The following is a 26,480-nucleotide window of genomic DNA, read 5'->3' as shown; positions in this document are numbered from 1 at the left end:
GCCGGACGGGGCGGGGCGGGGCAGCGGGCAGGGCGAGGGGCCGCCGAGAGGCCCTGGGCCGCGCTCAGCGCTGCGGGCACGGCTCACTGCCAAGGCCGCACACTCACGGGCGGAGGCAGACACACCCTTTCCTCAGAAATCTGGGAGGATGAAGTCCAAGAGCGAATGTGAGCTCGGGAAAGCCCAGAGAAGCGCATCAATGTCCTGGGGCTGCCGTGACAAATGACCCCAACCTGGGGGGCTCTGAACGACGGAGGCTGCTTCTCTCAGTTCCGGAGGCCGAGACTCCAAGTCAAGGTGCTGATGGGGCCGGATGTCCGTGGAGCCTCTGGGAGAGAACCCGTCCCGCCTCTCCCACCTTCTGGGGGTCCCAGCCATCCTTGGTGCCCTCGGTGTGGACACGCCGCTCCAGCCTCTGCCCGGGTCCCATGGCCCTCTCCTCCCCGTGGGTGTCTCAGTCTCTCCTCTTCTCGTTAAGGTCACCGGGCACTGGATTTAGGGCCACCCGAGTCTAGTGCGCCCTGATCTGAACTAGTTGCATCTGCAAGGACCTTTTGTCTAAGTAAGAGGAGAGTCTGAGGTTCCGGGTAGATGTGAATCCGAGAGGGCACTACTCAGCCTGGTACAGAGAGGAAAAGCACGCCAATCCAGTAGAGCTCAGAGTAAGATTTCATTTCAGCCCTGAGCCTGTCACAGACTTGCCCTCTGGTTAGATGGAGGAGAGAAGGTGCAAGAGATGCACAAACATGGGCCGGGCACCCAGGATGCACCAGGCACCGGGCACCTAAAATCTCCAGGCTGCCTTCTGAAGCTCAGTTAGCCTCCCGTGCACCAGGCCTCTCTGCCTCGGGGCCTTTGCACTTCCCCCTCCCGCACATCCTTCCTCCAGACCCTCGCACATCTCCCTTCTCCACTTCATTCAGGTCTCTGCTCAGAGATCACCTCCTCTGGGCACCAGCCAACTGGCTCCCCTGACCGTGCCGTCCAAATCGCCGCGCCCACTCTCGTTTCCTACGACCTGTCCTGACCACACTGGGTGGGTGACATATTGCATATGAAGCTGTCTGTCTGCCCAAAAGCAGACAGTTGGTCTGGCTGCTGCTCAATGCACAAGGCCTAGTCCATGGCCAGGAACATAAAAAGCGTTTATCTAGAATGAATAAATGAGCGAATGAGTAAGTAAGTGAATGAATGAGTGAAGCAGCCAGCACCCATTCTCAGGCAGGGGAACTTCACCCTTGGTGGGGTCGGAACTCCGACTCAAGGTCACATAGCTGAGACCAGCGCTAGGTCTGTCCCGTCTCAGGTGCATGTCCTCCTGTCCGGGTCACTTCCATGAGGCCACCTGGCTCCCTGCCCTCCCCTCCCCTCCCCTCCCTGCAGGCTACCTCCACCCGGGACCCTGGGAGCAGCAGACAAGGGGCCCCCCCGGCCCTGGGCTCAAGGCTAGCTCGGGGGTGTGCAGTCCTGGCGGGGGCCACCAAGTGGTCCAAGTGGCACTGGACCAAGTGCCACCTTGAACCCCAATTCCAGTCCCAGAGGCTCAGCCTTCTGTGGAGCTGGACCCAGATGGTTCTTCACCACTGATACCACCAGCGCCCCCTCCTTCCGCCATTGTGAGACCACCCCAAGCACCTGGCCAGCCCCATCCAACACACGTGAGTCACCGTGAGCCTCAGCAAACAGGCGGCAGACCCACGTGCCGCTAGTGCTGCTCTGGCCACGATGATCAGACTCCTCCCGGCTCGGGGCCCCTCTAAGCCCACATGTAAAGGGACACGGGCGGAAAGGGGTCTGCCGACTGCTCGCCGCACGGGCAACGGGCGACACACCAGAGAAACAGTCACGGTAAAACCAACCGCCATCTTGCGGAGTGCCTCGTATGTGCCACGCTCTGGGCACACTCTTAGCTCCCTCCTAACCTGAGGACACAGTGCTGTTATCTGTCCCTGCTTGATACATGTGCATCCCGAGGCTCTGAAAGAAACTGAACTGGGCAAAGCTTCATGTCCGTCAGCCCGACTCCAGACTCATGCTCTTAACTGCCGCGCTTCAACGAGGGCCGCCTGGTAGACACGGGGGGAGGGGCACGGCATTTATTAAGTCCTTCGATGTGCTAAGCCGCCCTCTTCTCATGTAAAACCCAGAACAGCAGGTATGGCCTAATTCCATTTTCTAGACAGGGAGAATGGGCTCAAGGAGGTTCAAAAACTGGCTCAAAGTCACAAGGCTGAAAATTCGGATTGGAACCTTGGTGGTGTGACTCTAATCTACCTTTGCCTTATGATCCTGGGGCAACATGACTCGGGTCATGCTAAGGTAGAATTCCCTAACAGCGATTCTCTGGAGACAGAGAAATAGGTCTGCCTCGCGGGGTAGAGAGCTCCCCGTCACTGGAGGCAAGCAAGGTGGTCAACACCTGGTAGAGAGCAAGTGCTCAACGCATGTGAAGAATTAATAAGTGAGTACAGGGTGATTTTCTGTACGGATCATAAAAACACAGCCTATGGGAAATGCCTTCCAAACCCACAAGGAAGCCCAGAGAAGGATCCCTGAACTGACAAGGTTAAGGTGAATAAGCAGGCTCTCTGCTCTTGGAAATGTAAGAGATCTCATTTCTGGAAAGGCCTTGGTTGGCATCTGTAGGAGTTTTAACAGAGCGGAGGCAGGAAGGAGGGGGTCCTGGAGGAAGGGGCGGCCAGGGCAGGACGGACCAAGGCCCAGCGGCAGAAGGGAGGCTGGCAATCCCCACCCCCCGTGCCCGCCTGCTTCCCTGAACTCTAACTTCCAGGAGCCTCCGCTGCTTCCTTTCAACCCCGGGATTCCGGGGAAGCTTCCGGGCTGGCTAGAGCCACCTGCGCACCCAGAAGCTGATGTGGGTGCCAAATGCGTCCATGAAAGCTACCCCGGGTGTGCCGAGGCCTGACCAATGAGCGGCGTGGGGACCAGAGTAGAGATGGCAGATGCTGCACCGACCAATCACGACGCTTTAAGCCTTAAGCCTGGGTACCGCCGACCGGAGGGAGGGGGGCCAGGTTCGCGCGGGGGAACCAGGCCGTCTGAGTGTCTTCAGGAATCTGGGGGTAGCCGGCCTGTTCACTGGGGGCTTCTGCACCGCTATGGGGTAGGTGGTACGGGGGCGCACTTCCAGACCAGAACTTGCGGCCACGTGCGTTTCAAAGTTTTCTTTCCTCTTCTGGTGGCTTCCGGGCATCTGACTTCCATTCGGCTTTGTGCCAGGACCGAGGGCAGAGGCGAAGGGCGGGGGGTCTCTCGAGCCCGCTGCCCGGCTTCACCCCCAGGATGCCACTTATTGCTGTGTGACGTCAGGCTCCCGGTGCCACACACACTACAGGACAGCCAGTTAAATATGAATTTCAGATGAACAGGAACTTTTTTTTTTTTGGTATAATCATATTCCGTGCAACACTTGGGGGCATTCTTATACTAAAAAAAAAGTGTTCTTTATTCATCTGAAATTCACATTTAACAAGGCATCCGCTATCTTTATTTGCGACGTCTAGCAACCCTACGCAGCCTGGGGACATATTTCAACTTCTCTGTTCACCCTTCTCATCTCAGAATGAGGATTAAGAGGAAGACAAAGTGAGTTAACGCTCATTTACTTACGCAGCAGAGTACCCAGCGTGTGGCAAATCCTCTATGAATGTAAAACTATTAGTCATGGTCACGGCTGCCCGGGTAGGTGGCGAGCTGCTCGTGGTCATCCCTCCTGATGACCTGAATGAGCTAAAAGCTAAAAGCAGCCTGAATGAGCAGGGAGCCTTCTCTGTCTTTATAGCACAGCCACGCTGCACCCAAAACCGGTCCAAGGACACCTCTAAGCAATGTTTAAACAATGAATGGGTATCCCACACTCTCTGGCTGACACGAGTTAATGCAAAGAACAACACCTACCTGATCAAGATATTTCTTCCACACGGGCTCAGCGCTGTCAGTGACAAACTCATTCCAGCCATGGACCAGCCTGCGCTGCGACACGGAGAACTCGGAGAGCCCCTTCTGTAAGTCCACCTGGAAGGGCACGGTTAAGCGCACGCTCACCGATGGGCCAGGAAGGACCGGGGGGCCCGCCCCACAGAACTTCCGGAAGCCGGCCACTTCCGCCGTGGACAAGGAAACCGGGCTGTCCCCAGAGGCGCAGGGACTTGCTGGAAGGCCCTGAGCAAATGGGGACGGAGAGAGAAGGAAAGCCCACAGTCCAGTCTTTCTCAGTCGGACCACACTTTTGCCCCTATAAATACAGCAGAAAAGACAACCTTGGGCCAAAATGTCAATGAAGGGAATTGTCGCCGGGAATTCCAGAAACGTAGAAACGCTTATGTTTTCTTTAAAAAAAAAAAAAAAAAAAAAGGCCTTCGGAATGTGAAATGGTGCACCTGCTATTGACAGAGGTACGGAAGTTCCTCCAAAATTACAAACGGAGTCCCCGCGTGCTGCGGCAGCCCCCTTTCTGGGTACCTGTAGATCACAAGAACTAGCAGTGGGTGTAGAAGAGATACATGGGCTCCTGTGTTCATGGCAGTGTTACTCTCAACAGCCAAGACGGGGGAGCAGCCTGGGTGCCTGTCACTGGATCAGTTGGGCTGGTCGGGGAAGGGCGGACTGCACGATCCCACCCCCATACCTAGGTGAGGCGTCTAGAGGGGTCAGACACCCAGAGGTGCAAAGGAGGAGCTGGGTGCCAAGGGGCCGGGTGGCGGGGAGGGCGGAGTGAGTGCTTCATGGGGACGGAGCTTAGTTTTGTAAGACGGAAAGTTCTGGAGGCTGGTTGGGCCACAGCGTGAATGCGCCCAATGCTCCCAAACTGCATGCTCAACGGTGGTGAAGATGGCAAATTTTATGTTACCATAATTAAGAGTTAAAAAGAAAAAACAGAGAAAAGGCCTGTCCTTAGAAACAACAGCTAAAATTATTACATCGTATGGGCATCGTGCCAGATACGACGTCAAGCTCTCCACACAGCATTACATTGATAATTAAGTAAGGAAACGCGGTCGGTCTGGTCGCAGCAAAGGTATCCTCGTTTTTAAAAAGTTGGCAACGAGAAAGCCATGGCTGGTGGATGATGTGACGGGGGAGGCTGGACTGGTTTCCAGATTCGTTTCAATCGAGACTGAAAACGAGGCTCGCTTGCTGGGAAGGGAAAGTATCTAGGTGAGGCGAGAACATTCCCTTCCTCTCTTTTAATATTCACAGGCAGGACTTGAATTTGAACAGACTTTTGAATTATTCTCAAGAAAAGACTGGCATCAAACCCTCATTTCAACTGTCTTACTGCGGTGTGTGACCCGTTACTAGTGAGTTTTTATTTGCATTCCCAAATTGTGGTGGGTTATGAGTATGTACGTACACACGCACGCACGCAGGCATGCACGCGCGTGCACACAGGGGTCACTCCATTTGCTCGGTTTTCTAAGTAAGTAGAAAACAGAAAGCAAACAATGTCCTTCAGGCTCAGCGGAGAGCTTCGTGGAGGGTGTGTGTGTGTGTGTGTGTGTGTGTGTGTGTTTATGTGTGTGTGCCCATATGGGTGTGTCGTCTCGCACTGACTACTGACCAGGAAGTCAAATTCACTTGTGAAACGTGTACAGATCTGGTTTGATTGCATACACCCTGGATTATAAAAGAGAAAGTGTGTGCACAGGCAGCGGCTACGAGGTCGAGCTGCCGGTCAGACTGCCCGGATCCACGTCTCAGAAGTCCTCAGGGCCCCCGGGGGTGACCGCAGGCACCCCCTGGGTCTCCAAGTAAGCGCAGCAAGTAGGAAAGGGCTCGGGAGGATGCCCGCCCTCGGTAGGGGCCCCCGAGAGTCAGCTCCACCGACAGCAATGACGAGGACAGTCCACGTGGGATGTCAGGACCCTTCAACATGAGTCGCATTTTCTAAGAGTGAGGAGAAAAACGTGTAACAGCACAGAATTAGAATTCGGGGCCGTGTGGCGCTTTCTTCTGAAGCGGAAAGCCTTACCGTACCGACCTCACACGCAAATTCAATTCTTACATAAAATGCTTTGGCCAAATCCTCTCTGTGGCATTTGCTCGCCTCCTTGGGTGACAGAGCTACCACTGCTTTCTCTCTCTCGATGGCTTTCAATTCACAGTGTCCGTCAATCTGTGAAAAGAAGCAGGATTACTGTTAAGCAAATGGCAATTTTGTACTGATGCGTTAGGTTGTGTTAATAGTTTATTTATTTTTGAGACAGAGAGAGGCGGAGCACGAGTGGGGGAGGGGCAGAGAGGGAGAGAGGGAGACACAGACTCTGAAAAAGGCTCCAGGCTCTGAGCTGTGAGCACAGAGCCCGACACAGGGCTTGAACCCACAAACCGTGAGATCATGACCTGAACTGAAGTCGGATGCTTAACTGACTGAGCCACCCAGGCACCCCTGATGCATTACTTTCGAAGTATAACACACACAGAGAAAGTGTGCATTATCTTTTAAAAAATTTTTTTAATGTTTATTTATATTTGAGAGAGAGAGGGGGTGGGGGAGGGGCAGAGAGGGAGACACAGAATCCGTAGCAGCTCCAGGCTCTGAGCTGTCAGCACAGAGCCCGACGCGGGGCTCGAACCCGTGAACCGTGAGATCATGGCCTGGGCCGGTCAGACGCTCAGCTGACTGAGCCCCCCAGGCGCCCCTACCCGTTCTACTCTTAATGGACCTTTGGGTTGTTTCCAGGAGTTGATTGTTACTGACGCATCTATTTTTAAGCAAGTTTATTTTACAGAATTGGAACTCACAAAGCTGACAGAGCAGGGCAACAATGGACACGTCTAGAATCCTGAACCTTGAGCTTCTGGGATTCGCGGTCACGTACGTGCTCTACTGTAGAGAAAGCCCCTAATGATGATAGGTGATATCACAGCCTCTTCCATGTGTCGTCTGCAATAATCCAAGCAAAGTGGGGAACCCAGCTGAGTTCTGGGTACCAGGCAGACCTGGGTAGAAGTCATAGGAAATTCCTGGAGGGCCCGGGAAGACATGAGAGCACAGGAGATCTCTATCAGGAAAATGCTAGGTATTTCTGCAAAGCGATTCCTAGTATTCTGATCCCCCAGGACATGATAAGCATCTTTTCCTTTTCCAGCAGGTTGCTGGGCTCTGGGAAGGAGGAAGGAGGCATCAGCCAACCTCTTCCTTCAGCTGAAATAGGGATGGCAAGTTCCCCTTTTCCCTCTCGCCACCCCCCATCCTCAACGTGATCCCCCAAATGCCTTGTTCCTTAGAAATGCTCTGCCAAGGAGCGCTGGGGGGCTCAGTCGGTTAAGCGTCGNTTCGCGGTCACGTACGTGCTCTACTGTAGAGAAAGCCCCTAATGATGATAGGTGATATCACGGCCTCTTCCGTGTGTCGTCTGCAATAATCCAAGCAAAGGGGGGAACCCAGCTGAGTTCTGGGTACCAGGCAGACCTGGGAAGAAGTCATAGGAAATTCCTGGAGGGCCCGGGAAGACATGAGAGCACAGGAGATCTCTATCAGGAAAATGCTAGGTATTTCTGCAAAGCGATTCCTAGTATTCTGATCCCCCAGGACATGATAAGCATCTTTTCCTTTTCCAGCAGGTTGCTGGGCTCTGGGAAGGAGGAAGGAGGCATCAGCCAACCTCTTCCTTCAGCTGAAATAGGGATGGCAAGTTCCCCTTTTCCCTCTCGCCACCCCCCATCCTCAACGTGATCCCCCAAATGCCTTGTTCCTTAGAAATGCTCTGCCAAGGAGCGCTGGGGGGCTCAGTCGGTTAAGCGTCGGAGTTCAGCTCAGGTCATGATCTCACAGTTCGTGGGTTCGAGCCCCGCGTCGGACTCTGTGCTGACAGCTCAGAGCCTGGAGCCGCTTCGGATTCTGTGTCTCCCTCTCTCTCTGCCCCTCCCCCGCTCACACTCTGTCTCTCTCAAAAAATAAACATGAAAGAAGGAAAGGAAGGAAGGAAGGAAGAAAAAGAAGGAAGGAAGGAAGGAAGGAAGAAAAGAAAGAAAAGAAAGAAAAGAAAGAAAAGGAAGGAAGGAAGGAAAGAAACTCAGAAAGAAACTCTCTCAACCACATCCACTTGCTGGGATCATTCTCACTTGGGTCACGACCCAGGAAACACAGCAGCGATTACATCCTGCAGGCGCCCGTCTGCCGCGAGCTTTCCCTGAGTCCGCCTTTAAGGGAAACGTGCATCACAAAACGGACCGAACTCCTCTTCTGTTCTCCGGGTCTGGTTCCGTCACACCGAGTGAGGTTTGCTTGGGCTTGGGTTTTGCTCACGCCACACAAGGACTCCGTCCTGCCCGGTTGGCGGTTCCCGGCCTCGCCCCGTTCCTTCCCGGCCGCGACTACACTCTATTCGCTTTGTACACAGCAGGTGAGTGACTGATAAACACAAATCCGGTCCCCTGGCCCCCCACACACGCCATGCCTGAAACCTGCATTCCAGTCGCTACCGGGATAAAAACCCCGGTCTTCACTCCGGCCGCAGCAGCCCCGCCTCGCCACCCCCCAGGCCGGTTCTTAGGCCCAGGAGACGCAACACTGCCTGTTGGGGGAGTCCTGGGTCCCCGAGGACCCCACACCACGCTGTGCTTTCAATCAGGGTTCTCACCCGGGGGGGGCTTTGCCTTCGAGAGACTTGGGCAACGTCTGCAGACCTGTTTGGCTGTGATCACCGGGGNTGGGCCCCGCGGGGGGGGGAGGGCAGAGGTGCTACCGGCACCTGCGGGTGAAGGCCAGACATGCTGCCAAGCGCCCTGCGCGCCTGGGACCCGCAAGCAGTGATGCGGCACAGGCCCTCGGCCGTGCAGAGCGAGGGGAACGCGGCGTCAGACACGACTCCCCCCGCGCTGCCCAGCAGCCGGGCCGTCTCCAAGGCAGCACCCGTCCTTTCCCGCCTTGCGGCCGGTCCGTGCCGGGGACGCGGGGGCTGAAGGCTCCACGAGCCTTTCTCAGAGCTCAGGACGCCCATTGAAATGCATGTGCCCTCGGCCCGCTGGACGGACGGACGGACGCCTGCGCTCTGCCACCAGCCTCAGTTTACCCTCATCCTCGTGTTGCCTGGGACATGGCCTAGCTCCACATGCCGGCAAGTCGCCTCGGGCAAGCGACCACAATGGCCTCATCTGCAAAATGGGATGATGAAGCCTGCCTCGGGGTGCTTTTGCAGAACCAGGCCACCCGGGGCGTGCCGAGGGCTTGATGCGGTCCAGACCCACCTGCTTTCGGGGCTGTACCCATCGGAGATGCCCGCACTCTCTTCTCTCCCCCGCCACCGCCAAGCTTAGGAAGGCGCGGTCTGCACTCACTGCCCCCACCTTCTCACCCCCTGTCCACTCTCAACCCACTTCTGCAGGGCTTCCCAAGCCCCTCCCGTGTTCCAAGGGGCCCGAAACGCCCCCGGCGAGGGCTCAGTCTGTCTCACTGCAAGGTCGTCCATCTCAGAAGGCAGGGCCCTGGGACCCGGGGGCTGAACACGTGCGCCCTGTGCCCCGCCCACGTGGGGGTCAGTTCTGCCCAGGTCGCTCGTGTGTGGCCCGATCGCTCCCTCTGGGACACACACGCACTTCCCATTAGAATCCCAGTGTGTGCCCGTCGTCGCAGGAGTGGAGCATGCTGATGGCGGTCAGGCGCCCTCTGGGGCCCCCCTGGTCCCCGCTCCCTGTCAAGCCTGATGTTGGGGATGCCTCTCCCTTCTCCTTGATTCTCTTTTTAAAATTAAGGCGAAATTCACATAACATCCAACTAACCATCTTTTTTAAATTTTGAGAGAGCGAGAGAGAGAGCAGGAGAGGGTCAGAGAGAGAGGGAGACACAGAATCCAAAGCAGGTGCAGGCTCCGAGCTGTCAGCACAGAGCCCATGCAGGGCTCGAACCCAGAAACTGTGAGATCATGACCTGAGCTGAAGTCGGACACTCAACCGATTGAGCCCCTCAGGCGCCCCTAAAACTAACCATCTCAAAATGAACAATTCTGCAGCATTTGTGTATTTCCCATGTTTTGTGTCCACCGGCTCCAAGACCTTTTCATTCCCCTGAAAGGAGACCCCGTGGCCACTATCAGTGAGTCCCCTCCGCTCCCCCAGCCGCCACCCATCTGCTCTCTGTCTCTACAGATTTACCTGTTCTGCATATTTCATATAAACAGGACCATACACTCTGTGATCTCCCGTGGGCCCTTTGTGGCCGCCAAAGGATTGTTTGCCCACAGAAACAGACCCATGCCGCCTGCCAGGCAAGGGACGCCCCGAGCCCTTAAGGAAATGGTCTAGAACGTAAGGACTTAGAGTGTTTTCACTGAGCAAAGATGGCTCGGAGCTGATGTTTAACCTACCGGTGGCTCGCAAAGCACCCGCCAAGGGCAAACAGGACATTTGCCGACAGACGAGTCGGCGGACAAAGTGAGCCGTGACCTGACTGCAGGCTTTCTCTGCCTTCCCGTCCGGCTCAGGGGACTCAGTTCAACCCGAGGGTTTGCTTCCCGGTTCAAAGGCCTCAGGCATTTATTTCTTCAACATATTTGTCCAAACCCCCCCCCCACCACGCCTTGGTTTCCCCCTCTGGAAAGTGAGGGTTATGAGAGCAGAGGCTCGTAAGTTTCCCCAGGGGGGTAACGGGAAAGCAGACACAGAGCCCCGAGCGCAGTGCCCGGCCCCCAGGAAGCGGAAGTGAACATAAGCAAGGGGAGCTCGCCGACTACGGCACAAGACGCGTGCCTACGAAAACATCACTCTTTATCTGCAATTCGAATGCAACGAGGTGTCTGCGAATCTGGCAACACTGGGAAGGAACAAACAGAGACACCCGCGGCCCAGGTGGCAACGTCGTGATGCGGACACGTCACGCTATAGAGGAGACAGGTGGGGGTGCGATTCTGGGCAGGGGTGGGGCTCGGGGTTGTGAGCAACATATCCTCAAAGGAAGTGCAGGAACGAGTTCCCAGGGCACGGAGAGGGGACCCGCTGGGCTCCAGAACAGGTGGGAAGGGTGCTGGGCACAGCAAATGGGCCATTTGGGGAACTCAGAGTGACAGAGCGTGACTTGGAAAGGTTCCAGAGGGAGGGACGGAGCCCAAGAGGAAGTCAGGGGTCCCGTGCTCACAGAGCCTGGACTCTTCGAGACTTTCATTGTAGGGGCACCCAGGTGGCTCAGCTGGTCAAGCGCCCGACCCGATTTCGGCTCGGGACATGATCTCACTGTTCATGGGTTCGAGCCCCACATCGGGCTCTGTGCTGACAGGGCAGAGCCTGCTTGGGATTCTCTCTCTCTCCCTGCCCCCTCCTCCCACTAATGCATCTCTGTTTCTAAATAAATAAATAAACTTAAAAAGCAGTGACACTGGAGACGAGGGGCAAAGGACCCCAACTCAATGCAAACAGCTTCCTTCTTTCCAAGACTTCCGTGGCAGTCTCCCCTAAGGCACGCAACTGTGAACTCTCTGGATATGCCTTAGCCTGGTGGCTCTAAACCCAGCGTCACCTGGAACGCATTAGAAAGGCAGATTCTCAGGGCCCGCCCCAGGTCTAATGGATCTGAAGCCCTGGGCGTGAACTCTGAGATCCATGCTTCAGCATGTTCTCCAGGGAACGGTGAGGCACTCCACAGGAGATCCCTGTAAAGATACATGGCCCTGGCCTGTCCCCAGGCCAACTAAGGAGTGGGGCTCGGCCAGTAGGATTCCTAAAACTCCAGGTCATTGTAACATGCAGCCAGGGCAGAGCAGAGAATGCCTGGCTGGGAGATGTGCTCACAGAGCAATCCTATGGGGTCCTGGCCTTAAGGGCCGCCATCTTGGAAAGGAAAGGTGGTGGCCGGTGGGCCAAGCACAGGCTGGGAGTGCTGGGCTGGGGGATCTGTGAGTCAGTCCAAGCAGGGAGGGTTCCTTCTGCTTCCTGGAGGAAGGGTGGGGATGCGACCTGAGACAGCAGGTACCCCCAGGCCCTTCTAGAAGTTGGCAGACAAGGAAAGGAGATGTTCAATGAAGGCGTGGCTGAGAACAGCTAACAGGTCATAATGAGGACAAAACATCACAGTGTAGGAACCGCGGGCAGTGCAGGGATACAGCAGACGGCACCACAAACATTTTGGGATCAGACACCTGCCCCGCATTGGTCATCCACAATCCCACTGGACCATCTCTGCCGCTGAGGAGGACGCAGCTTTCAGCCCCTCCCACAGATGAAGAGGTGGCCCGCCTGACCGCCTCCTGGACGGCACCACGTCGCTGCTTCCGACAACACGAGAACACATCTCGGCAGGGATTGCGCTGGGCAGAAGGCAGAAAGCTCATAGAGAAACACGCCTTCTGGATCCTCCAAGGAAATAGGGGCAGAGGTTGGTGGGTGCAGGGGAGAAGCTGAGCCTGAACGATGCCCCCAAGAGATGTCTGCGTCCTGATTCCTGGAGCCTGTGACTGTGCGACCTCGCGTGGCCCGGGGGACTCTATGGGAGGCATTAAGATGAGATCTTGAGCTGGGGAGGCGATGCTGGAGGATCCGGTGGGCCCCACATGCTCACGGTGTCCTTGTAAGAGGGAGGGGGGATAGGGGTGTGAAGAGGAGGTGCGGGGGGGTGCGAAGGAGCGGCCACGAGGTGGGGAATGTGGGCCACCTTCGGGAGCTGGAAAAAGGCAAGGACACAGATTCCTCCCGGAGGCCCCCAGAGGAATGCGGTTCTGCCAACACCTTGATGTTAACCCAGTGAGACTCACATCAGACTTCTGCCCTCCGGGATCTGAGACAAGGAACGCGTGTTGTTTTAAGCCACCAAGCGTGCAGTCATTTGTTACAACGACCCAAAGAAACGGACACACCACCGGCCGCAGGTCGCGTGAGGAACCCGTTCTCAGTGACAACACTATGCTGCTATTAAAATCAGAGTGTGGGGCGCCTGGGTGGCTTAGTCGGTTAAGCGTCCGACTTTCGCTTAGGTCATGATCTCGCGGTTCGTGGGTTCGGGCCCCGCGTCGGGCTCTGTGCTGACTGCCGGCTCAGAGCCTGGAGCCTGTTTCAGTCTGTGACTCCCTCTCTCTCTGACCCTCCCCTGCTCACGCTGTCTCTCTCTCTCTCCTAGAAGTAAATAAAACATTAAAAAAAATTTTAAAAAAAATCAGATTGTGAGGACCCCCTGTATGCCTGCACATTTACAGCTCCGGACAGGCAGCCCCGGGGGGGAGGGGGCACGGCTGGTCATATCCAGCTTGCGCCCAAGTGCCTGGCATAGTGCTGCACAGAAAAGGTGCTCAAAGATGTTTACGGGAGCAGGGGGGCGGGAAGGAGGGGCAGAAGCTGAGCTGTCTGGAAAGGCTGCCTCCCCCCAGGCGCCGGGAGCCAAGCCAGGACCGGGACCAGAGGGAGCGTTGTCAAGGATGCGCGTCTGTGCAGCCAGCCAAGGGGACAGCAGTTGGAAGGTCACAGAGCGGGACACTTCCAACCCCCTAGGCTTCCCTCGGAGGCGGCAGAGCAAACGCCCTGTGCCGCGCGTGGCCAGTGCAGCCGCCTGCGCCCCGTGCGGTCTCCGCTCATCACGAGCCCTGTTCCTCCCTCGTCCGGTCCCCAGCCGCTCAGGGGGTGCAAGAAACCAGGCTGGGACCTCGGGGAAAGCAGCCCCGGTCCTCACTCTAAACNCCGGGACCAGAGGGAGCGTTGTCAAGGATGCGCGTCTGTGCAGCCAGCCAAGGGGACAGCAGTTGGAAGGTCACAGAGCGGGACACTTCCAACCCCCTAGGCTTCCCTCGGAGGCGGCAGAGCAAACGCCCTGTGCCGCGCGTGGCCAGTGCAGCCGCCTGCGCCCCGTGCGGTCTCCGCTCATCACGAGCCCTGTTCCTCCCTCGTCCGGTCCCCAGCCGCTCAGGGGGTGCAAGAAACCAGGCTGGGACCTCGGGAAAGCAGCCCCGGTCCTCGCTCTAAAGTGACGAATTGCACGAGCAGGTTTGTATACAAGAGCGATGAGGACCATTAGGAAAAAGGGGAACCACGAAAGTACTGGAAGAAATCGTGGACCACATTTTTTTTTTTAATCTCAGTGCGAAAAGGCCTTTCTGAGCACAAGACCAAGCCAGAGGCCACGAAGGACAAAACCCGGTAAATTCGCTGCGTAACAATGGGGTTGCCTTCTGTAGAAAGCCCTGCGCGCGAAGTCTGAAGACAGACGTCTTCCGGAAAGGTCTGCAGCCGATCACAATGGCGATGAAGCGCTCCCCAAACGAACCAGGAGCTCACGCTCGTGAGGAAGAGACCGCCAGCTCACGTTTTTCAAAAACGGACAAGAGACAGAAACTAAGAGTTCACAGAAAGACAGCGATAAACAGCTTTGAGACGTAAAAAGATAGTCAAGCACACTGAAAACCAGAGTGCGTGTGAAAACGGCCCCCGTGTGCCAGCCTTCCTCACCTGTCTGCAAGGTGGGGCTCAAGAAGTTTGTGGCACGTGGTGCTGGGGCAGAGAGCTCTCGTCCTCAGCCAGTCAGGCCAGCCTTAGAGGAAGGCAATTTGGTAGCATCAAGGTCTAAAACTAACCAGTTCTAGCAATTTCTTTTGCAGACCTATTTACCGCAGGGGAGTATGTCTTTCAAGTCATCCACTGCAGTACTGTTTACAACAGCTAACTATTGGAAACAAACCCCATGTCCATTAACAGAGGACCGGTTAAGGGGCACCTGGTGTCTCAGTGGGTTGAGCGTCCAACTTCGGCTCAGGTCATGATCTCACAGTTTGTGGGTTTGAGCACCACATTGGGCTCTGTACTAATGGCTCAGGGCCGGGAGCCTGCTTTGGATTGCGTGTCTCCCTCTCTCTCTCTGCCCCTCCCCTGCTTGTGTTCACACGCTCACACACACTATCTCTCTTAAACANAGCCGCCTGCGCCCCGTGCGGTCTCCGCTCATCACGAGCCCTGTTCCTCCCTCGTCCGGTCCCCAGCCGCTCAGGGGGTGCAAGAAACCAGGCTGGGACCTCGGGAAAGCAGCCCCGGTCCTCGCTCTAAAGTGACGAATTGCACGAGCAGGTTTGTATACAAGAGCGATGAGGACCATTAGGAAAAAGGGGAACCACGAAAGTACTGGAAGAAATCGTGGACCACATTTTGTTTTTTAATCTCAGTGTGAAAAGGCCTTTCTGAGCACAAGACCAAGCCAGAGGCCACGAAGGACAAAACCCGGTAAATTCGCTGCGTAACAATGGGGTTGCCTTCTGTAGAAAGCCCTGCGCGTGAAGTCTGAAGACAGACGTCTTCCGGAAAGGTCTGCAGCCGATCACAATGGCGATGAAGCGCTCCCCAAACGAACCAGGAGCTCACGCTCGTGAGGAAGAGACCGCCAGCTCACGTTTTTCAAAAACGGACAAGAGACAGAAACTAAGAGTTCACAGAAAGACAGCGATAAACAGCTTTGAGACGTAAAAAGATAGTCAAGCACACTGAAAACCAGAGTGCGTGTGAAAACGGCCCCCGTGTGCCAGCCTTCCTCACCTGTCTGCAAGGTGGGGCTCAAGAAGTTTGTGGCACGTGGTGCTGGGGCAGAGAGCTCTCGTCCTCAGCCAGTCAGGCCAGCCTTAGAGGAAGGCAATTTGGTAGCATCAAGGTCTAAAACTAACCAGTTCTAGCAATTTCTTTTGCAGACCTATTTACCGCAGGGGAGTGTGTCTTTCAAGTCATCCACTGCAGTACTGTTTACAACAGCTAACTATTGGAAACAAACCCCATGTCCATTAACAGAGGACCGGTTAAGGGGCACCTGGTGTCTCAGTGGGTTGAGCGTCCAACTTCGGCTCAGGTCATGATCTCACAGTTTGTGGGTTTGAGCCCTGCACTGGGCTCTGTACTAATGGCTCAGGGCCGGGAGCCTGCTTTGGATTGCGTGTCTCCCTCTCTCTCTCTGCCCCTCCCCTGCTTGTGTTCACACGCTCACACACACTATCTCTCTTAAACAAACAAACCAGTTAAATTCATCATGGTGCCACCATAACATGAAACACTATGCTGCCATTAAAATCAGATTGTGATGGGCACGCGGGGGGCTCAGTCAGTTGGGAGTCCGGCTTCGGCTCAGGTCATGATCTTGCTCATGCGTCTGAGCCCCGCATTGGGCTCTGTGCTGATGGATCAGAGCCTGGAGCTTGCTTGGGATTCTGTGTCTTCCTCTCTCTCTCTGCCCTCCCCTACTCACACTTTCTCTCTCTCTCTCTCAAAAATAAAAACATTAAAAAAATTAAAAAAAAATCAGATTGTGAAAGCTTTTTATTTACCTGTATGGAAACCTATACTGAAGTATGACCTACATGCAGTCGTGTGCACAGATAGAAGTGTGCCCCTGAATGCACTCTTGCAGACGTGCTCACCCATAACCCCACGCCGGTGCTGCGGACAATCTGTTTGGCAACCGGAAAGCTGCCCGGTGCCCCTCTCGGTGCACGGCCCCTTGAAAGGTGAGCAGCATTTGGATTTCTCCCAGCGCGGATCTGTTCTGTTTCAGAACCCCGCATAAATGAGTATCAGTCGTACACATGTGCTCTCGCGTCTGGCTCCTCGTACCCAATGTTACTGCAGCGAGATTCACCTGTGCTTCTCCCCACACGATACGGATTAAAACAACAACAGTCGTTCAGTCTCTTTAGATGCCCGGCCACATTTCAAGTATTCGGTTGCCCCAGATAGGCCACAGTTCAGCCGGCCGTTTGCACGTGGCTGGGCATTTCGGGTGTGTCTGGTCCGGCCTCTCGCCCCTAACACTTCCACGAGCCACCGTGTGCAGGCCTTTTAGCAGGTGTGAGCCCTCGATTCTGCGGGAACATTCCCAGACGTGAGACGCGGGGCCGCAGGCACACACGCCTTGAGTTACGGCGGCCACAAGCGGGTTGCCCAGGGGTGGTCCACTAACCCGAGAAGGGAAGAGGGCGCCCGACACTGGGGGTGAGGAGGTAGCCCGTGGAGGACGGAACGGGAACGGGGCTGGCTGTGGGGCGGGGGTGGCTGGAGGGCGGAGGCAGCGAGAGCCTCCCCAAGAGTCTCCCTTCTGTTCCTTCCAGAATCTTGAGTCAGTCGCATTAATTGCTGATTCAAAGGGGGAAAAGCGTGCAGACCAAGCCCGAGGGGCGGAGCCCGTGCAGGAGGGGAGGGGGCTTCCTGGCGAAAGGAATGCTCGGGAACCCAAGACCTAGCAGATGCTCAGGAGGGTGGGGAGGACAACCCCCGGGGTGCTCGGAGCAACGGGAGGCTCACTCCCTCCCTCGGAGGAGCACGGCCGGAGCCCCAGGGGGCCTGCCCGGAGACTCTTTAATATTAGGGGGAGACAACCCTAAATCAGCAAACTGGACGGAGGGAACGCTGCCGGGTCCACGACTAACTGATCAGGACCCACTTCCCCCAGCTACCCGCTGTGCAACCCTCACATGCACAGGCCCATGACGTCTCTGAGCTCGTCTCCTCCTCTGTGAGATGGGCATAATCCCCACATACTGGATTGGATTGCTGACGCAGGGGTTCAATTCTGGCCTCGGGGCAGCGGTTTTAGATGTGTTTTCCAAGCCCTGAAATTGCACCTAGGCAGAGTTTGTGCGGTGTATGTGTGTGTGTGTGGGAGAAAGAGAGAGAGAAAGAGAGAAAGACAGAGAGAGAGAGAGGGAGGGAGGGAGGGAGAGGATGGTGGTGGTGTAACCTCAGCAAAACGCTACCGACAGGACAGAGTGAGGTGCATCTTTTGCCACGATTGCCAGTGCACTCAGGGACCGAATGAGAGGATCCCGAGCTAGGTGGTGGCCAGGGTGATGGGGGGGGGGATGGGAAGGTGAGGAGACTGGGCACATGTCGGGCAATTATGCAGTAAGTAAACATACGGCACTCTCACTGGTGACAGCAGTTACAAACAGAGAGAGAGATCTGGCACCAACCTTGGGGTATTCATGGGATTGGATGGGATCTAGGAACATACGTGTGTGTGTGTGTGTGTGTGTATATATATACACACATATATGTATTTATGGTTAGGGTGTATAGGGATGTGTGTGTGTGTGTGTGTGTATAGGGTTAGGATATAGAAAGAGGGTATACAGGATATATATATAAGATTAGGGTATATATATATGAATATATATAGGGTTAGAGTATGGGGATATAAATATATCTGTGGTTAGGGTATATAGGGACATATATACGTGGTTAGAGTATAGATATATATATACATATGTGGTTAGGATATATAGGGATATATATACACGGTTAGAGTATGGAGATATATACATATCTATGTGGTTAGCGTATATAGGGATATGTATATAGTATACACAGAGCTATACAAGTAAATGTGGATCTCACGGTACACACACACACACACACACACACACACACACCCCTCCGAGGGCTCAGTAGCCACAACACCCCCGTGGCATGACCACACCTGGCCTCAGATCCTGACTTGTAAATCCCATTCTTCTACTGAAAAGAGCCGAGAAACGGCTGCTTGCAGGGCTGGGCAGGGAAACTAGCAAATGAGCCTGGAACTTCTTGTGACGCCAGAAAGTCGGGAGGTGCCCCGAGAGCGATGGAGAAGACATGCAGAGGACACGGCAGTCATCACCTTGCAGATGCTCCTGCCGGCAGACCTGGGGCATCAAACTAAAAACGATGGTAACAAATGTTGGCGCACTTCATAAAATAGGAACTCACGAGAATAGGAGCGAATGAATGAATGAATGATCATGCAGAGGGGCAGCTCTTCCTCCTACCTGAACACTGAAGAATCAATGAGCAAGGGAAAGAACTAGAAGATCAGCAAGCCTTGTGCGAGTCATCATCGATCTGGGCAGGGACCACCCAGAGGTGCTAAAACCAGAGTGGAAAGGTATGAGAAACAGCCTCAACACGACTCCCCATGAAGTACTTACTAATCATGATGAGGACGTCAGTAACTTTATGGAAGAGAAACCTGGCTGGAGGGGGTCAGGAGAACACCTGACCCGGGTCCGATTTCCTAGGGCAGCCGCGTGACCCCGGGTAAGCTGCCTCGCTTCCTAAACCTCAGATTTCTTTTTCTTTTTTTTTTTTAATTTTTAATGTTTTATTTATTTCTAGGAGAGAGAGAGAGACAGTGTGAGCAGGGGAGCGTCAGAGAGAGAGGGAGTCACAGACTGAAACAGGCTCCAGGCTCTGAGCTGGCAGTCAGCACAGAGCCCGACGCGGGGCTCGAACCCACGAACCGCGAGATCGTGACCTAAGCGTAAGTCGGACGCTTAACCGACTAAGCCACCCAGGCGCCCCGTTAAACCTCAGATTTCTGCAGGGATTTTTGTAAGGATTCAAAATAACACGGGGCACCCGAAGATGTTCACTGGGACATTGTTCTAAAAATTAAAAAAAAAAAAAAAAAAAAAAGGCAACCACCTAAATGCCCATCAGTAGGGGGCAGGTGAAATAGAAATGTCTATGCAGCCATTGAAGAACATTCTAGATCTGTGTATACTGCAGGGGCAGGGAGAGGCTGAATGGGTGGCAGACAGTGTGCACCGTGTGATTTTCTGTCTGTGGTTTTAAAGGGACACTTACGTAGCTGCATATAAATAATAATTACTGAGACCAGGGGCCGCCCTAAATGCCGTGCATGTACTGAATCATCCCATTCCGCGACAGCTCATAAGATCCCCTTGTACAGAAAACTGAGGAATTTGCTCCAGGTGTCACTGCTGCGAAGTGACAGCAACATTCTGTAGTCGGGGGCCTGGGCTGCGGGCTTCGGCGCGCTCCGCCGCGGCCTCTCGGGAACCGCGCGGCAAGGGGCCAGGAAAGCCCAAGCAAACAGTCATCTGATCACTGCAAACCGATTAGATACACACAGTACCTCCCTCCACCCCCCACCGAGGAGGAGCAAAAAAAGTGCCCAGGGGACGCAATTCACCCTGTGCCCCTTGCTTTGTGGCTTATGAAAACAAGATAGTTTAGGAAGAAGAAGGAGGGAAGGAGGGAAAGAAAAATACGTCTAGCTCTTGGTGCATAAAAGATAGCTGAAAAACAGCAGCTAACGTTAGCCTGATTCAATGGTCCAGGAAGGCGAAACTGTCACTCGTATTTCAGTGCTGGAATTGGGGGGAGGGAGGGACAGAGCGAGGGACAGAGGGGGACAGGGAGAGGACTCCTGACCCTGGAGAATGAGACTACCTGCAGAATCCACCTGGGCCACAGGAGCCTCCCAGATCAGAGGAGGGAGGCCAGCTGGGCTTGGGGAAATCTGTAGTAGCTTGAGTGCAAGTCTCAGCTTGCCACAGCTCGGCCACCTCCTCCAGGGAGTCTCCTGGGTTGCACCCAGTTTGCGGTATCAAGTCCGTACCATGCCCCCTGACACAGGCTGCATCCGGCTCCTGCCTTACATGTGCTTTCCTTCATGGGGCTTATCTTAATTCGTGACTATATACTCACTACTAGAAGTATTTGATAGCTATCTGTCACCCACCAGACTGTAGGCTCCACTCGGCAGGGCCAGTCTTTTGCTCACTCTGGCAAACAGGAGGGTGGCCATCCCGGGAATGGAGACGCTCACCGCAGGGCAGGGGCTCTCACACTCGAGTGAGCGTCAGAACCACCACCGGGCTCAGAACCGCCAGACTCAGACTGCTGGGCCCGGACGGCACCTGGAGAGCAGCTGACCTACGGGAAGAATCGACGGGGGTGGGACGGCCAGACGGGTGGTCTGGGCGAGGGCTGAAGAGGGGAGACCAAGCAGCAAGAACTTGCTAGCACTTCATGAAGTCCAACTCGACTTCATGCCCATGACCCCCCCCCGGGGCCAGCCCCGCGGGCGTGCCCAGGGGCGTGTGTGCCTCATGCAACATCCTGCCATTATCATCTCGAAAATCTTGGTCATTTCCCCCCATTTTCCTTCTGCACTGGGCCCTGCGCACTGTGTCCCCCGGCCTGTCTCCACCACTGAGCACTTCTCTGGGTGCGCAGGGCCGCGCACTTGACCCAAGTCCGACTACAGGACAGTGAGAGATTCTTCATAAAAATTACTTTGGGGGCGCCTGTGTGGCTCAGTCCATTAAGCGTCCGACTTCGTCTCACGTCATGATATCTTGGTTCGAGGGTTCGAGCCCCGTGTCGGGCTCTGTGCTGACAGCTCAGAGCCTGGAGCTGCTTCGGATTCTGTGTTTCCCTCCCTCTCTGCCCCTCCCCTGCTCATGCTCTGTCTCTACCTCAAAAATAAATAAAGAAAAACCACTATCACTTTAAAAAAAAACTTTTAAAGCTTATTTATTTATTTTGAGAGACAGAAAGAAAGAGACAATGTGAGCAGGGAGGGGCAGAGAGAGGAGGGAGAGGGAATCCCAAGCAGCCTCTGCACTCTCAGTGAGGAGCTGGACATGGGGCTCGAACTCATGAACTGCAAGATCGTGACCTGAGCCAAAATCCAGAGCTTATGCTTAACCAACTGAGCCACCCAGGCGCCCCCAAAATTACTGTCACTTTTTGAACTAAGCACTGTAAGGAGAGTTTTAATAAAAATTATCACTTTTTGGACCCGGTGTGTACAAAGAGTTCTAAACCTTCACATTTATTTCATTATTACTTTTAAATGACTACATTCCCTGAAGGCAGGCAAACTCATGAGCAAAGAAGTGTGGTGAATATTTGCCTACATTACCTAATCTAATCTAATCTTCCTCACAGAAAGCCAGGGAAAGGGAACCCAACGCTCTCACTGATCCTTACAACAAATGTCCCTACTTTTGGGCAAGGACATTTGAAGGTGGAGAGATTAGGTAAATATGCTTCAACTCACACAAGTAATGGACCCCAGGCTGGAACTCTGGGCTTCCGGTCCCAGTCCGAGCCCTAACCAAGATCTCCCAGTTGACAGGGGTCTCCTGGGCCAGTATTCTTTCCCCCTGCCCACAAGGACCTCCAAGTTCAGTCTTGATGGAGACACACAGAAGGAGGGTCCTGAGGAACACGTAGTACGATCCCGGGGCCCAGGTGTGAAATAACCAGATCTAATGAACACGGTGGCTTGGTTTTAAGGGCTTGAAATCTAAAGAATGATTATGTGTAGTGCCTGCTTTGTTCCAGATGTTTCCCCCAGGGACTTCAGAATTCTGAATCCTGAGCACTTCCTTCCCATCATGTAGCTGAGTCTCAAGGTGGGCCAAGCAAGTGCTTGGGTGGGCTCTGTTCCCTACCAGTGGGGAGGTCAACGGGAAGATGGCGGAGCGAGAACACAGCCCATCCATTTTCCACCCTGTGACTTGGGGGGAGGGGGCGGTGAGGTTAACAATATAATACAACTTCAACAGTGTCTGTAACCTCGACAGAAGACGACATGTTTCCCCACTGTGGCCCACGGCCTCTCCCCACCAATGTCCTTCAAGATTCTACAAGGAACATAGCGTCGTGAGCTGACTTGCATCCTTCCCAAAATTCATATGTTGGAGTTCTAGCCCCTGGTGTCTCGCAATGTGACTGCATTTGGAGGGAGGTCCTTCAGAGATTAAATTAAAATGGAATCATTAGGATGGACCTTAATTCAATATGACTGGTATCCTAGTAAGAGGAGGATATTTAGACCCATACACACAGAGAGAAGACTACGTAAAGACAGAGCGAAGACAGCCATTTACGAGCCTTCTAGTTCCTTCCCCCGAGGAGCTCTGGAGATTTGGGATCTGCGACCCTTAATAACAAGGCTCATGCCATTGGGATTTGGGGCAGTTTCTAGGATGACATCTTTGGACATAGTCTCAAGCGCCCATGGTTTTCTAAGAACTTTTGAACTTTGACTATGTGTTCCAATGATCACCCTACTTAATAGAGACCTTTGGGGGCCGATCAATGACAAAGCACTGTTATGCGACACTAGAGCCCACGTGTGCATTAGTGACAACAGTCACATGACACCCTGCAGGGATGAAAGTTTCTCAGCGGCTCAGAGAGGAAAAGTGGCCAGAGAACAGGACCATTACACAGCACCCAGGGCTGACAAGCCAGCTCAAAAGTACTGAACCATTGAGTGGCATCATCACATTACAAGCAGGGCCCGAATCGAATCCAGTCTGCGGACATAGCTACGCACCATGGTTGAGGAGCACCGAGTATGCTACTCAACACAAAGTGAAGGGTATTCTTGCCCCCGATGCCCAACACTCACCTTGCCCTCAAGTGCCTGAGCCAATGCTACAGTTACTGAGGGACAGCCTTGAAAACAGACATTCATAGGTTGCTCGCTGTCCCTGGCGCCTAAGGAAGAGGCTGGCTATCCCGAACTGGCAAACCGATTCTTGACGTAGTTACGTGCCACTTGGCACACGTCCATGTAATTGGGCATTCTCAGCAGGAGCATTATCAAAACCAAAACTCAAAAGGAGTCTAAATCAAGACTAGAATTCGAGACTAATGAAAACAGTAAGAAAGAGAGAGAACTGTCGAGCAGACTATGTACCAGGTGTGGCTCTGCTTTTTATGTGACTGATCTTGTGTAAGAAGCTATTCCTGGGGCGCCCGGGGAGCTCAGCCGGTGAAGCATCCGACTTCGGCTCAGGTTATGATCTCACGGTTCGTGGGTTCGAGCCCCTCGTCTGGCTCTGTGCTGGCAGCTCGCGGAGCCTGGAGCCTGCTTCAGATTCAGTGTCTCCCTCTCTCTGACCCTCCCCTGCTCCATGCTGTCTCTGTCTCAGAAAAAAAAGATGTCATCCTCTCTTGTTAGATTTTGAGAAACACTAACGATGTGTGTGTGTGTGTGTGTGTGTGTGTGTGTGTGTGTGTGTGTGAACTCCCTCCTGTGCACGGTCTTCCTGCAACCCAAGGGTGCTATCCCCACAAACACAAGTCTGATTGTGTCTGTCTCCTTTATTGCATTCCTAATGCGGCTCATCTGCAAATAAGTGAACGACTCTCACGTCCTGACTTAAAACCCTTCAATGGTTCTCTGTTGTGCTAGCGACACAGCCCAAATTCTTCACGATGGTCCAGAGGCTCTTCGCGGTTCACCNACACTTGTTTTTGTTTTCTCAGTTCATAGCAGATTAGAAGCAGGAGGAACACTGACAACATGAAGTGACAGCTTGATAAGAGTAGTGGCAAGGAAGCCAGGAGCAGAGGCAGGACTCCTGAATTTAGCAGCCCTGGGCTATCCCCCTGCCCCCATGGCCTCTGCCCCTCTCCCAGCACAGCCCCCCTGATCTTTGCCACTCAGAGGAATGGAAGCATCCCTCTCACTCCCGGGTATTATACACCCGCCATTATTAAACAGCCCACTGTGCACTGTAGTTTGGTGCCCATCCCTGCCCACCAGGAGAGGGTGCCAGGAGAGCTGGCAGTGTGTGCACCCTCTCTACCCCATCCCTGGCGTGCAGCACCGGCCTGACACACAGTAGGCGCTTCACGCTTCTGGGCCGGATGAATGAGTGGCTACACGGGCGTCCTGGGGCCCAGACTTCCCCCTGGAGAGCCCCAGGAGGAGGAGTGAGTTCACCCACCAGGAAGCCATCACAGGCCGGAGCCAGTGCCAGACTGGGGTGAGCGATGGGAGCCCTGAGGGCCAGAGACAGCTTCCCCGGCGTGGCTCCGAGTCACCCAGGAAGCAGGAATTTCTGGTCCAACATTCTCCTCACCCGACATTCAGGTTAACAGGTTTTGTTCCAGGAGTTAGAGGCAGAGGGTCTCCCCATCCCCTTTCTTGTCACTAAACCGCGAATACGACCAGAGGGCGGCATCGTCCGAGCCACGGGCACTGGGCTCACATTTAGCCTCTGACGCCGCTAACTGGGTCCTCCCCGGCCCTCGTCTCTACCGCCTGTCCCCTCCCTGGCCACGCTGCTTTCTTGCTCTACCTCAGACCGCTGGATCTTCGATTAAACATCTCTTGGTTTCTCTGTAAGCTGTGGGGCTCCCCCCATGAGCTTCTTTGTTCACAGCTGTATCCTTAGCACCTGGCCCCACCTGTGAGTTCCAATGTCCTCATCTATGTTTCTTAAGTTTATTTATTTTCAGAGACACAGAGACAGTGCAAGTGGAGCAGGGGCAGAGAGAGAGAGGGAGACGGAGAAGGCCAAGCAGGCTCCACGCTGTCAGCGCGGAGCCCTATGCAGGGCTCGAACCCACGAAACCGCGAGATGGTGACCTGAGCCGAAACCAAGAGTCAGACGCTTAACCCACTGAGCCACCCAGGCGCCCCATCATCTATCTTATGATTATAGTCATAAAACTGACCTCCGTGCAGAGAGACCCGAAAGAAGACACAGCAAGCTCTCAGTAATAATTAGTACTATAAGTGAGGCCACCGGGCAAAGTGGTGTTCAGAGTTAGGGGGGTTCAGAGGCCGCCTACAAGTGGTCCTCAAAGACAGTTACCATTGTGTGGAAATGATCGCTGTGAGTACACTCTGCTTCTTTTTCCGTTTTTCTTGGCAAAAAAAGGGTTCAAAATCGGGCGAAGGAAACGGGAGAGCAAAGAAGGTTTCAGACTATGAGCCGAGCTGGCAGCAAAGAAGTTGTCTCACCTACCAGCCTCCTCCCTCATCACGCCCTCGTTTACATTTAGTGTAATCTCCTGGGTTTGCACAGGGCGCCTCGGAGACAGGACACTTCGCTTCCCAGCCAGCCTGTGCCGCCGGCTGCCAGGGTCGCCAGGCTCCCAGCCCCTCCCCACTGCCATGTTCTCCATTACACAACCCTTCAGGGCGCTGCTGAGAACATCCAGGTCCAGAACCAGGTGGGTGAGCCCTCCCCCTCCCTCCCCCCCCCCACACCTACAGGCAGACTGAAGACCTGCTGCACCCTTGGGGGCCCTTGGAAAAGATTTGGAGGAACGAAGTCCGCTTTGGTGCCGAGGTCACGTTCACCCCCAGCACCTCTATTTGTTACATCATCGTCACCTGGCCACCTGGCCGCCAGGCACACCTGGGCAGCCTATAATATCTAATCACAACCAACTACACATCAGGAGTGTCTGAAAAAATACCCAGCTTGATGCCAAAACCAAACCATGGAAAGGAAAAAAACAAAACAAACCAGAAAAAGTAACGTAGAAAAGGCAATCATGTTCGCAAGCTAACCTCTAACTCCTTTAATGGAACTCACTACATGGCGTGGGGGTAGAGACACCGGTCTCAGCAAAATGACCGAAACCCGTATGTCCAATCCATGCTGAGCCCACAGGTCGCTTCAGAAAGAGCGAGACTGCGTGAGAACTGCTAGTTACACAGGTCTGTGATGTGCCACGCTAGCACCAGAAGGCTCCTGCTTACGCTCATTTATAAAATATTGCTTCTTAAACGCACAAATATTTAAGAATCGTACAACCAAATGGAAACCAACTTGACAATAAANCGTCATTCTTTGGGAGGAAAATTCAATCGCTTAAGTTTTTCTATCCGACCCTTTCCATTAAGAAGTCAATTGATCGGCGAGGCTTCCCCTCCCCAGTCAGAAGGTCACTGCAATGTATTCTCCAGAGCTCGCCCAGGGCACGATTTCAGGAATTGTATTTTTAAGTGACTGATGGTGCCGGAAAGG

At 54.2% G+C, this 26,480-nt stretch overlaps 1 protein-coding gene across 1 annotated transcript in view; it reads right to left on the bottom strand.

Annotated features, from left to right (window-relative positions):
- Positions 1–26,480, bottom strand: part of ATP2C2 (ATPase secretory pathway Ca2+ transporting 2) — a 71,391-nt gene that overhangs the window by 38,159 nt on the left and 6,752 nt on the right. The window contains exons 3-7 of the mRNA XM_077754176.1: positions 12,512–12,613; positions 12,123–12,260; positions 8,712–8,990; positions 6,026–6,136; positions 3,919–4,035 (exon numbers count right to left, since the gene is read on the bottom strand). Coding sequence (XP_077610302.1) covers positions 3,919–4,035; positions 6,026–6,136; positions 8,712–8,990; positions 12,123–12,260; positions 12,512–12,613 — 747 coding nt within the window. The remainder of the gene's footprint in view (positions 1–3,918; positions 4,036–6,025; positions 6,137–8,711; positions 8,991–12,122; positions 12,261–12,511; positions 12,614–26,480) is intronic.

The sequence above is a fragment of the Crocuta crocuta genome, unplaced genomic scaffold, assembly GCF_008692635.1.
Source record: "Crocuta crocuta isolate KB4526 unplaced genomic scaffold, BGI_CrCroc_1.0 scaffold61, whole genome shotgun sequence".
Taxonomy (NCBI): Eukaryota; Metazoa; Chordata; class Mammalia; order Carnivora; family Hyaenidae; genus Crocuta; species Crocuta crocuta.
The sequence above is the reverse complement of the archived record's forward strand: the minus strand, read 5'-3'. Positions and strand labels throughout refer to the sequence as shown.